Raw genomic sequence first — 13,501 nt, 5'->3', positions numbered from 1 at the left:
GAAACTACTTTGTATAGCCCTTTTGATACATTACTGCCCACCCACCCACCCTTACTCCCTGCCTCCAGTTCCACTGGCATCTAAAGGGGGGCAGAGAATGAATAACCAACTCACCCATTAGGATCCAAAGGGATTCAGGGATTCCCTCCCCCAGTTTACATCACTGGGCTTTGCTGGCACTTTCAAGAGGCACCAGGAATGACCACAGACATCTGAGACTTGATGCCACAAGCGGTCCATGGGCCTTGGCTGGAAACCTTTAATGACTGGTGATGAGCGCATGAGAGATGGGGCAGAAGGCGCCATGCTGGCCTTCTGGATCCCCATGTGGTTCCCTCCCCAGGAGCTCAGCCAGCCCAGGGGCTCCCCATCTTTACGAGGAGGGCTCTTACATTTTAAGATTCTAAGATTCCATTTCAAATTGGGCCATGTTCCCAGGAGCACAAATCTAGCAGAGGGTAAGTCCATCCTCAGGTCTCTCCTGGAGGGCAGAGAGGATTTCATTTCTAGCTTTGGTTCCCCAGGGCTTGGAATACAGTAGGTACTGGGGAAATTTGGGCCCAAAGTCACCTTAATCATTTGGGTCAACCAAAGACCAGAAACAGATCTGGGGCTCCCCAAAAGGAAAGAAGAGGTTGGAGAGGTCATGCTGAAGGGATCCAATGGAGAGATTAGTTTAAGAATGGGGAGCAAGGAGGAGAAAACAGATCACCGCCCCCTGCCCAAGACAACACCCTTGGGCAAGGCTACCTTCTCTATACATTTAGACTTATGGTCACCAAGCCAAGAAGAACGAACTTTCTAGGATTCAGAACTTTGAGGAAGGGTGACCATCACCTAGTCCAATCCCTTACAGATGAGGAAACTGAGTGCCAAGGAAATGAGTTTCCTAGAGTCACACAGATGTAAGTGTTCAACAAGGCAGGATTTGAACCCAGGTTTCCCTAATTCTCAGTACAGTACCCTATCTACTGCTCTGTGCTCCTTTTCCAAGAGTGTTTGACTTGACCAAAGTGATATTGTGAATTACAATGGAAGTCCAGGCCCTTTGTCACCAAATCCAGTGTTCTTCCCACCAAACCACTTGAGAGACATAGAACAGGACCTCAGCTCAGTTCCCCTCCAAGTTAATTTCTATGCCAGTGAAAACTCTTAGGTGAAGAGAAGTCTGGACTCTCCCTCCCTGTGAGTGATGCACCAGTTGCTGACTTAACCATCATTATCTTAGCCTGCCATTGTCGCACCCCTGCATTCTACAAGATGAGGGAGGATGGGGTGGAGAGCCCCAGACTCCTTCAAGGATTCCCTCGAGCTTTCAGCTGGGTTCCCTCAGCAAGGAAGAAACAGAGACACCTACCCAGAAGCAATCAGCACTCTGGACTGGGCGATGGCCAGACGCTGCAAATTGGTGCGGTTCAGGGTGGCCAGGGCTACCCGCCCATTCTTGCTGGTGGCCCCTGGAGGGCTAGCTGGGGAGGCTGAGGAGGTCAGGGCCGGTGTGCTACTTGCCTGCCTCCGGTTCACTTGTGAGCTCATTGTCTTCCCTGGGCCCCGAATGGTGCCCATCCCATCCAGAGGCTTCGGTCCAGCACCTGGAGGTGGTGGCAACTTGGTCCCACTAGGGGAAGGCATATTTTTCCGGGCAGGCATGGGTGGTAGCAGCCCCATGCCACCATTGGCCCCAGATGCTGCCTTGACGCTCATCACCAAGAGGCACTGTGGGCAGGAACACGGAGGGCCTGGGGGGGAGCTGGCCATGCCCGGGCTGACCGGCCAGGACTGAGACTTAGGTAGCGTGCCTGTGACCATGGGGTAGATGAGGTCAAGGCGGTGGCGGATATGACGTTTCCGCTGTGTCTGCCTGTTGATCTGACTCATCGTGCCAAAGTCAATGACGTAGCAGAAGCCAATGGAGGTGAGGTCAATCCAGGGATGCTGCTTCTCAAAGGCGTGCTGGATGGTGATGCCTACCTCCATGTCGTAAGGGGTCCAAGAGCCATTGTCATTCTCCCACTCCCAGACCACACCTTTCCCAGGTGCTGAGGCTGGGTCATAGTAGCTTCGACGGACAGGACGGAGGGTCCCTGGCAGAGAGGAGAGGAAAGTGTTAGACAGCCCAGCACTGGGACCCTCAGCCATTCTGCCACCATGTGACACTGGGTGTCACCTTTCAGTGCTCAGTTTCACCATCATCACCATCAATAACACGTATGTAGCACCTGCTCTCTGACAGGCACTGTGCTAAGTACTTTACAGAAATTGTGCCCCTTGATCCACTGTGCAGTCGAGGAATCCAAGGCAAACAGAGGCTAAGTGACTCACCCAGGGTCACACAGTAAGTGTCTGAGGCTAGATGTGAACTCAGGTCTTGCTGACTCCAGGACTAGTGCTCTAATTTCTGTGCTGCCTCACAAATAATAACAGCTAACATGTAATGTCAGGCTTTATAAAATTTATATATGCTTTAGACACATAACCTCACTTGATCCTTACAACCACCTCACAACCTGTGAAGTGGGCACTGCTGTTAATTCCATTTTACAGAAGAGGAAACGGACACAGAAAAGTTAAATGACTTGCCCAGGGTCACACAGCTTAGTAAGGGACATAGGCAGGTTTTTGAACTCCTGTGCCTAAACTATGGATGCTGTCAACCTCCCCAGCCTTGCTAAATGAGGAGGTTGGATGAAGTTTCATTCATCCCACAAACATTTATTCTGTATGTATTATGTGCTGAGAAGTGTGATATGGGCTGAGGAAGTTATGTTGCTTAATAAGATACAGTGTCCTGGAGCAAGGTATTTATTAGGCTCCCTTGGTCTCAGTCTCCTCATCTGTAAAATGAGGCAGATAGATTCAAGGGTTTATAATTCCGTCCCAGGCAGCTTTCAGTCTCATAGAGAGAAAACACACACATACACACACATGCCATAAACATGAAGACAGATGTGGGGACAGCTGCCATCTGGAGGGGCAAAGGCAAACTGGGGCTGATGCAGTGGCTCCTTCTCTGAAAGAGAATTAAATTATGGAAGAAGGAGAAGAAGAAGGAGGAAGGGGGGGAGGAGGAGGAAGGGAAGAAGGAGGAAGAGGAGGGGGAGATTACTTATTCATCTAGTGCCTGCCCTCTAAGGGGCTCCAAGCACACCATAGATGCTATCCCTGTAATGTTCAGTCTTGACTGAGACAGAGGGAGGAAGGGAGGAGACAGAGATTATTATAGGTGTTCCTCATGAGGAGAAATTAAGGGATGGGGGGTGAGAGAATGATTCCCCTCAGGTTTTACTGTCCATCAGTGGCAAGACCAAGAAGGAAGAGAATAATGACACCCCACTGCTACAGTTGAAGAACTCTGTTTTCCACTCTGTGCTGGATGGGTGGTGAAAGAACTATGGTCTCCACTTTACAGATGAGGAAACTGAGGCTCCCCTCCCAATCTATGATTCCAGGATCTTACACTGAGCTAGCTAGCAGGTGGCAGGATCTAATTCCGATGCTGCCTCTCAGTATACCTCACAGAGCCCAGGGAGCCTAGTCTTTCCAGGTTCCTATTCTGTTCTTCCAGCTCTGTTTCCATGCCTTCAAACCCAAAGTGAGGTCCTTTCTCCAATCAGGGACTATTCCATGAGGGCACGCCAAAAACAAAGCACAGAGGAGGAGGTCAGGGAAGAGGGAGGACCTTGAGGATGCAGGAATCTTGGCATCTGTCAGCTTTATCACCACCCATCAATCTGATGGGAAAGGGTCCCTCCCCAGGCCTCATTCCTCCAGGCCTTAAGCCCTCCCCAACCTTCTCTCGGAGGGGAGACACCATGACCACTATGACTGGGGACAGCCTCTCATTCAAAAGGGGAAGAAAAGGAACAATGACTATTCAGGCCCCTGCCAGGGTCATAGCCCAACCCCCCCCAGGCCCCACATCTCAGAGCCCCTTAATGACCCCAAACGACAACATTCAGAGCCACTGGGAGACACAGAACAATTCCTCATTGAGTAGTAAGACCCTTGGAGGAGGGAAGAAGAAAGAATGGAGGAGAAAGGGGGGGAGGGGAACAATTATCCCTCACAATTTCCTTTCTAAAGAATCCAGATGAAGACACTGGCTGCTACTCAGCCCCATGCTATGCATGGGGCCTTTCCCCCTATTTAGTATTTATTAGGGTCTAAGGAGAATTGGGTGACCATAAGGAAAGGGCTAGGATGGGGGAGGGAGTGCAACTCCCCATCCCAGGGAGGATCCTCCACTGACACTCTGGACTCTGAGAGAGAAAGTATAAAAAGAGGTCCAGATTTGGACTCAGAGGGCCCCAACTTTAATATTTAATAGCTGTTAAAAGATAATAAAATGGTAAGGAAATGGAGGAATGGTAAGACACTTGACCTATATAGGATCATAAGAGAAAAGGATTTAAGACTGGAGGGGACCTCGGAGTCCATCTGATCCAACCCCCTCATTTTACAGATTTGACCCCAGGGTATCTTGGGTAGAATTTGAACCCTGACCCTCTGATGCCAGGGTCTGTGCGCTTTCCACTCTCTGAGGCTCAGTTCCCTCATCTGGGAAATGGGAATCATAGCTATTTGCCTACCTGCCTCACAGCAAAGGAAATGTGTTGTGAACTTTATAGTTTACAATATATGCAAGATCTTCCAAAAGTTTCTGTATAGGTTTAAGATTGTTAAAAGTTTAAGTTACACTTAATCATAACTGTGAAAAAAATTTGAAATAAGTTTCTCTGATAAAGTTCTCATTTGTCAAATATAGAGAGAATCGAGCCAAATTTGGAAAAAATAAGAGTCGTTCCCCAATTGATAAATGGAAAAATTTGTGAAGTTAGTTTTCAGATGAAGTAATCAAAGCTACATGAAAAAATGCTCTAGATGACTATTGGAAAAATGCAAATTAAAACAATTCTGAGGTACTACCTCATATCTATTAGATTGACTAATAGAACATAAAAGGTAAATGACAAATGTTGGAGGGGATGTGGGAAAACTGAGAAACTAATGCATTATTGGTGGAGTTGTGAACTGATTCCATGATTATGTAGACCAATATGGCACATGAAGCCAACCCTTTGAGCTAGCAATGCTACTACTACTAGGTCTGTATCCCAAAAGAAATAAAAAACAAAAAGGAAAAGGACCTATATGTATGAAAATATTTATAGCAGCTCTTTTATGGTAGCAAAGAACTGGAAATTGAGGAGATGCCCATCAAATGGGGAATGGTTGAACAAGTTGGGTATATGGTTGTGATGGAATACTATTATGCTATAAGAAATGATGAGCAGGATGAGCTCAGAAACACCTGAAAGACTTACATGAATTGATGCAAAGTGAAATGAACAGAACCAAGAGAACATTCTGCATAGTCACAGCAACATTGTAATGAATGATGATCAAATGTGAATGACTTTGTTATTCTCAGCAATATCATGATCCAAGACAACTCTGAAGGATTTAGGATTAAAAATGCTATCCATCCCCAGAGAAAGAACTGATGGAGTCTGACTACAGATTGAAGCGTATTTTCTCTGTCTTTATTTTTCTTGGTAGTTTTTTTGGTCTATGTTTTCTTTTACAACATAACTAATATGGAAATGTTTTGCATGACTACACACGTGTATATTGTTCCTCATAATTTCCTGATGAAGACGCTGGCTGCTACTCAGCCCCATGCTACACATGGGAACTTTCCTCCTATTTAGTATTTATTAAGGTCTAAGGAGAATTGGGTGACCATAAGGAAAGGGCTAGGATAGGGGAGGGAGTGCAGCTCCCCATCCCAGGAAGGATGGGGATGCTCTATTCTCTCTACAAGCAAGCTTCGGTGATATTGTCTATCCCATCTCCCAATGACACCCTGTACTCAAAGAGGAAGTATAAAGAGGCCCAGATTTGGAATCAGAAGGCCCCAATTGCTTGCCTTCTCACTGAGGGGGGTGGGGAAGGAGATAGAGAAATCGGAACCAAAATTTTTGAAAATGAATGTTAAAATTTTTTTTACATGTAACTGGGGAAAAATAAAATACTAAATAAATATTTTTTTAAAAGTTCAATTACTAAAGCTTAAATCTGTACTGACTCTCAGGACATTTTCTGTGTATAAATTTGAATTAAAGGATATAACAACCTATCACCCTAAGGCTCCATTCAAAAATATTGTGAAGACCTAGACAGGAATTCCCTGTCCTGGCCACCATTCCCCATTATTTCTTGAGTTCTTCCATTCCACGTTGGCTCTGTAAGAGTCCACTCTCTGAGGGCAGAGACTTTTATTTATTTGTTTATTTTGGTACCATTGGTTTTTGTTTTTCTTTCTTTCTTTCATTACATTTTTAGTTCTGAAATGTCTCCCGCCCTCCCCATTGTGCTCTAGAGAGGGCCACCATTTGACACAGATTTATAAATATATGTAAAACCATAATATACATGCTTCTATTCATCAGTTCTTTCTCTGGAGGTAGAGCATCTTCCTTCATGGGTCCTTTATAGTTGATCTGAGTATTTACAATACTCAAAATCACTCGGTTGTTCACAGTTATTCTTTGAACAGTATTACTGTTACTACATACAATGTTCTCTTGGTTCTGCTGATTTCACTCTGTTATTTTTCATGCAAGTCTTTCTATGTTTTTCTAAGATCAATGAGTTAATTTCTTACAGCACAGTAGTATTGCATCACAATCATATACTACAACTTGTTTAGCCATTCCCTAATTGATGGGCATCCCCTCAATTCCAAGTTTTTTGCCACTACAAAGAAAGCTGCTATAAGTATTTTAGAACATATAGGTTCTTTTTCTTTTTCCCTGATTACTTTGGGAAACAGACCGAATAGTGATATTTCTGGATCAAAGGGCATAGGCAGTTTAACAACTCTTTGGGCATAATTCCAGATTGCTCTCCAAAATGGTTGAAACAGTTCACAGTTCCTAATGTTCCAATTTTTCCATATCCCCTCCAATATTTGTCATTTTCTCTTTCTATCAATTTAGGCAATCTGATGGGTATGAGATGATATCTCAAAGCTGTTTTAATTTGCATTTCTCTAATCAATAATGACTTAGAGTACTTTTTTATACCACCATTTACAATTTTAATTTCTTCATCAAAAAACTACTCATATCCTTTGACCATTTTTTAATTGGGGGATGACTCACATTCTTATAAAATTGACAAAGTTCTCTCTATATATTTGAGATATGAGACCTTTATCCAAGAAACTGTATATAATTTTTTCTGCAATTTTCTGCTTTCTTTCTAATTTTGGCTACATTGGCTTTATTTGTACAAATTTTAATTTAATGTAATCAAAATTATCCATTTTACACTCCCACTGTTCCCTATCTCTTATTTATTCATAAATTCTTCTCCTATCCCTAAGTCTCATAAGTAATGTGTTCCATGTTCTTCTAGTTTCCTTATCTATCCCTTTATATCTAGGTCATGTATCCATTTTGACCTTAGCTTGGTAGATGGTGTATGATATTGGTCTATACCCAATTTCTGCCAGATTGCTTTCCAGTTTTCTGAACACTTTCTACCAAATAGTGTATTTTTATCCTAAAAGCTTATATCTTTACTTTTGTCAAACACAAGGTTACTATAATTATTAACTACTGTGTTTTCTATGTCTGCTCTACTCCACTATCTACATTTCTGTTTCTTTTTTTTTTTTTGGAGGGGGAAGGGCAGGGCAATTGGGGTTAAGTGAGTTGCCCAAGGTCACATGGCTAGTAAGTGTTAAATGTCTGAGACTGGATTTGAACTCAGGTCCTCCTGACTCCAGGGCTGGTGCTCTATTCACTGTGCCACCTAGCTGCCCTTGTTTCTGTTTCTTAAACAGGAGATAGCTTTGATAATTACTGCCTTATACTATAGTTGAAAATCTGCTATTGTTAAACTTCCTTTACTTTTGCCATTAATTCCTTTTATATTCTTGACCTTTTGTTCTTTCAAATGAATATGATTATGTTTTCTGGCTCTATAAAATAGCTTTTTGGTAATTTAATTGGGATGGCACTGAAGAGGAGACAGAGACTTTTTTTTTTTTTTTTAAGCAATCAGGGTTAAGTAACTTGCTCAAGGTTACACAGCCAGTTATTTCTGGGTGTGGTGCTGAGTGTCTGAGCCTGGGATTCGATCTCCAGGTCGTCCCAACACTGGAGCCGGTGCTCTTACTCGCTGAGCCACCTGGCCGCCCCTGTAGACAGAGACTTTTAATATTTTGTCTCTATGTCCCTAGCACTTAGCACAGAGCCTGACAAATGGGTGCTTAATAAACCATTGCCAACTTACTCTTCTGTAAAATGAGGGGGTTAGCCTTTGTTGTTGGTCAGTCAGGTTAAACTCTTTCTCACCCCATTTGGGATTTTCTTGGCGAGGATACTAGAGTAGTTTAGCCATTCCCTTCTCATTTTACAGATGAGGAGACTGAGGGAAGCTGGATTAAATGACTTGCCCAGGGCCACACAGCTCGTAGGTGTGTCTGAAGCCCTATTTGCACTCAGGTCCTCTTGACTCCAGGCCCCGTGCTCTGTCCACTGTGCCACCTTCCTGCCCCACAGTTAGACTAGATCTACAAGGAATATACCCAGCACTATAATCACTCTGAAGGCAGCCCACTTTGAACCTTCCTTGATTTCATGCCCAAGGTCATTGGGCCTTCTCTCAGTGAACTCAAAAATCTGGAGGGATAAGAGCGGTCTTGTTGCTTGACCTGAATCCTCCACTTGGTTAGACAGCAGGAGCTACTTCTGGACCAGAGTGACTGGCAAATGCTGCTGGTGGAGAGGGTTACATCTCATCCTCTAGGCATTTATTAGACAATTAGTGGTTTAGAAGGTTTTCTTCCTCAGCATCTCCAGAAGCTGGTACTCACTCTGTAAGCCTCTAGGAACCCTCCCGATCATCTGTTTTCACTGTGAAGGAAGAGGCCAGGCCTTCTCTGCGACCTCTCCAGGTGTCTGACCCCAATGTCCAATCAAGGTTAGCAGGAGAGCCAAAGGAGAATGAGTTTCTCCAGGAGAATTTAAGCTCTTTGAGGGCAGGGGCCATAACCTGATAGGTGCCTAAGAAACATTGTTTGAATTGAATTGAATTGAACCAGAAGGCCTAGGTTCAAAACCTGCCATTGCTACTTACTATTTGATGATCACGAGGCAGGGAATAGAGGGCTGGGTCTGGAGTCAGGAAGATATGAGTTCAAATTCATTTTCAAGACATTTAGTAGCTGTGATCCTGGAAAAGTCACTTAACCTCTGTTTATCTCAGTTTTCTCAAGTGTAATATGGGGCTGTCAGTGCTTACCACACAGGGTTGTTGTAAGGCTCAAATAGTCTGATATATATTAGATATTACATAAATGCTTATCTCCCCCCACCCCTACCATAAACAACTCACTTCTCCCTCTCTGTGCCTCAGTGAAATGAAGGAATTAAACTAGAAGACCTCCAAGGTCCATTAACACCTTAATTCCTATTTTTCTATACATATGAGGTTCTATGGGTCTCAGTTATGTCATCTGTAAAATGGGGATATCTCTATAGCCTAACTTACATGGTTGTTGTAAAATTTAGATGAGATAAAGGGTATACATACATACTCTACTCTTTTGGTTTCAGGGAATAGTGCAGGAGACTTCTGTCCAGCCTAAACTTGGGTTCCAAAAGGCTTTCAACTTTAGTTTTTTTCTGTGGCCCACAGGCCCTTCAGACACTACAACCCTCTCTGGGCATCCTTTGGTCCCACCCATCCCTGCCACCAGCACACACAGCAAGATACTTCATGGCACAGAGTTTTCTGAGGCAGAGACTAGAACATCTGCTTCTAATATACCATGTCCCCAGATGGGCTCCTGCCTTCCCATGACTCCCCTCATGGCCACATGAAGACACAGACACCACAGGAGCCAGAACCAAGCTGGCTTCCTGGGAGAACAAAGTCACAAAACCATAGGTTAGAAGAGATTTTTGGAGATCATTCTCTTTTCCAAGCATTCCATCCCATAAAGGAGGCATCTGAAGTCCAAGGAGGAGAAATACTTTAGGATTATATGTTTTTTAGAGCTGGGGTAGGATGGGGGGGGTGAGGAGGGGGCGATTTAGAGACTATCTAATTCAACCCTCTCATTTTAGAGGCAAAAATGGAGTCTCAGGGAGAAGAAATGAATGACTTTCCCAAGGTCACACAGTAAGAGATCCCAGATTTGAACCTAGGCCTTCTGACCTCAGTGACAAGGCTCCTTCCATCATATTACCCCGTGCTATCAAGTGGCAGAGCTAGAATTTGAACCCAGGACATCTAGGGGCTCTTTTATTCTTACACTGAGGCCCATGGTCCTGCTGGTAAGAGTAAACCATTACTAACAGTAATGACACTGCTCGTTGCTTAAAGATGAAGTCTTCTTTATAAGGACAGCCAGGAGGAAGCAGGGCATGCCCCTGGGTCTTCCTGATTCCAACTCAGCCCTCTGTATACTCTACTATCTTCTACTCCATACTGTCTCTCTCTCTCTCTCTTTTTTATATTTTTCTTTTTGATTTTTGGAGGAGGGAAGGAAGTTAGGGCAATTGGGGTTAAGTGACTTGTCCAAGGTCACATGGCTAGTTTTGTGTTAAGTGTCTGAGGTCGGATTTGAACTCAGGTCCTCCTGACTCCAGGGCCAGTGCTCTATTCACTGCGTCACGTAGCTGCCCCACCCCATACTGTCTGTTAATAATCATTTTATAATAAGATTTATTATAAGATACAGAAAGACAATCTAACTAAAAGATACAAGAAAATCCTTGTTCCCAATCTCTCCCCCTGACCATCAGTTTCCTCTAACTAATATTATATTTCCTACTCTGGGAAAAATTAAACAAAACAAAACATGTAATTTAGGTCGGGAGCAAAATCAGGGTCTCTCTTTCACTTCCACTGACGAGCATTTCTCCTGTCCTTATTCTTTTGAATTTCAGCAACCCTGTTCTTTCCTTTTTTATTGGGGGGATGGGGGAAGGAATTCAATTAAACCAACAAAAATTAAGCATTTGCTACTTGAAAAGTGCTACACTCTGATCCAGCCATCCATAAAGTCAGTGGTATAAGAATTATCATTCAGGCAGCTAGCTAGGTGGATAGGTGGTCAGGCCTGATCATCTTCGGTGTTCAAGTCTGACCTCAGACACACATACCTGTATGACCCTGGGTAAAGCATTTAGTCCTGTTTGCCTCTGTTTCCTCAGCTGGAGAAGGAAATGGAAAACCACTCCAGTATTTTTGCCAAGGAAAGGGGTCCTGAAGAGTCAGACATGACTGAACAACAAAAAAGAATTATCACCCCCATTTTATAGATGAGGAAACTGAGGCTGTTAGCATTAGAGCCAAGACCCAAACCCTAGTATGTCCCAACTTCAGGTCTGTCACTCTTTCCGCCAAACCTTGGCTGCCTTTCTACCTAAAGAACAGAAAACATTGGTCCAGAGAAAGTAACTCTAGGTGACCATGGGCATGATGATGAAAGGTCTGACCAAGGCTTGTGGAAATAAGAGATATCTTGTTTCACTTCTTTGCCCACCGATTCCTCCCTTCCCTCCAAGTCTTCCTGATTCTCTGGTCCAAAATGCCAGGAGGGAACAGGTTTAGAATCTGAAATGAGCTTAAAGCCTGGGGCTGAGCTGAGGAGTACAGAGGGTCTCCCTGGTGACCGGCAGCAATGAGGTCCCAAGGAGAAGAGCTGGAAGGCACAGGAGGTAGGGAGAGGACAAGGCGGGCAGACAAGGCAAGCAGACCGAGCTCCCCAACACAGGAAAAGGTCTGGAGAGTGGATGAAGCAACAAAAAGAGGAAGAAAGATGGGGAAGGAATGGTTAGGGAAGGAAGGGAAGGGAGGCAGAGTCACCTCTGGGTGAGTTCCTCCCACTTCCCTATTGTTTGGGCAGTTTTGTTACAAGCTTGAAAGTTTGGCTGGTGGATGGGGAGGTAATGTCCTTATAAAGCTACCAGTGCATGTGGCCCAGGACCTGGTGTATTGTTCAGATGCATCGTTTTGTCAAGCCCTGGTACAGAAGAAAAAGCAGGGAGATTTAGTGTCAGAAAGAACTAGATTAGAATGCTTCCTCTGGAAAGCATCATCTGTGTGACCCTGGCCACTTCACTTGACTTCTTTGGACCTCGGTATACTTATCTGTAAAAGGAGGGGGTTTGATAAACTCTAAAGGGTCCATCCAAGTCTAAATCCTATGATCCTATATGCCTCTAACAAAGGGGTTCTAGTCTACTGTAAACCCTGCGACTGCTGGTGGAGGCTGGTGGATGGATCTCCTAAAGCCCAGGGAAACTCCATGCCTGGGGCCATAATGTCACCGAGATAGTATAGATTTAGACCCAGGTCCTCCAACTCCAAATCGACTGCTGAATTGTTCCTTGACTCAGTTTCTGCATCTGTCAAATGATGATTAAAAAACCAAAACAAAACACTTTCTCTACTATACCTCATCTCATAGGATGCTCATAATGATGTTGAAAGTACTTTGAAAATGACTGAAGAGTTATTTTTAGTTACATTGGCAATTTGGTTTCCTTTCTCCTCCATCATGCCCTTGGATGGGAGCGTTCCCCCAAACTTACTGCAGGGTGGGGTGTGAAGCTCAGGCAGGTGATAGTAAAACCTCCAAATCAACATTGGATATGGATTCTTCTTACAGAGTCCCAAGGAGCACGTGCTGCTCTCAGCTTGGTCTTTCTTATTGCTTCCTATATGCAGTGTGTATATATATATAAATATATACACATTCACACATGCATACATATGTAGACATGGGCATATCTATAGATATAATGCAATAGACACACTTATATGTGCATATACACATGTGTGCATGCACCCACATCCATAACACATATGTGTATACATGTATGTACATCCCCTTTCTGTGCCTACATATATAAGCTGCCCACCATGACGGGCATATGCTTCATCTTCACCTCTGCCTTTCAAAATCCCCAATTTCCTTCTAGGTTCAACTTAAGTGTGACCTACTGGGTGTCCCCACTGAGGAACTCCCTCTAATGACGTAGGCGGGTCTATCCTAACCTACCTAGTTGTTAACTGTGGGTGGTCTCTCAGGCCTCGTCCCTAGGTCCTCTTCTCTTCTCCCTCTATTCAACCTCACTCATCGGCTTCTACAGATTCAATTATCACCTCTTTGCTGATGATCCTCAAATCAACTTATCCAGCCCTAAGCTCTAGGCTGACCTCCAATCTTGAATCTCCAATTGCCTTTCCTTTAAACACTTCAACTCAGCACATCCACAAACTGAACTCATTATCTTTCCCTTCCAAACTCTCCCCTCTTCCTAACTCTCATATTAGTCATTCTCAGTTCCCCAGGCTCACAACCTAGGTGTCATCTTCAACTCTCTCTCTGTCTCTGTCTCTCTGTCTCTGTCTCTCTCCTTCCCTCCCTCCCCCCCTCTCTCTCCCTCTCTCTCTGTCTCTCTCTCTCTCTCTC

The 13,501-nt window shown here is 44.2% G+C and overlaps 1 protein-coding gene across 1 annotated transcript in view; it reads right to left on the bottom strand.

The window, feature by feature from the left end:
• DTX4 (deltex E3 ubiquitin ligase 4) overlaps nucleotides 1–13,501 on the bottom strand; it is a 35,801-nt gene that overhangs the window by 16,955 nt on the left and 5,345 nt on the right. Inside the window, exon 2 of the mRNA XM_069108059.1 lies at nucleotides 1,358–2,084. Coding sequence (XP_068964160.1) covers nucleotides 1,358–2,084 — 727 coding nt within the window. The remainder of the gene's footprint in view (nucleotides 1–1,357; nucleotides 2,085–13,501) is intronic.

The sequence above is a fragment of the Petaurus breviceps genome, unplaced genomic scaffold, assembly GCF_028583685.1.
Source record: "Petaurus breviceps papuanus isolate PSGF00001 unplaced genomic scaffold, PetGlider_PUasm1.0 90330, whole genome shotgun sequence".
NCBI lineage: Eukaryota > Metazoa > Chordata > Mammalia > Diprotodontia > Petauridae > Petaurus > Petaurus breviceps.
Note: the sequence above shows the minus strand (reverse complement) of the source record. Positions and strands in the feature narration are given on the sequence as shown.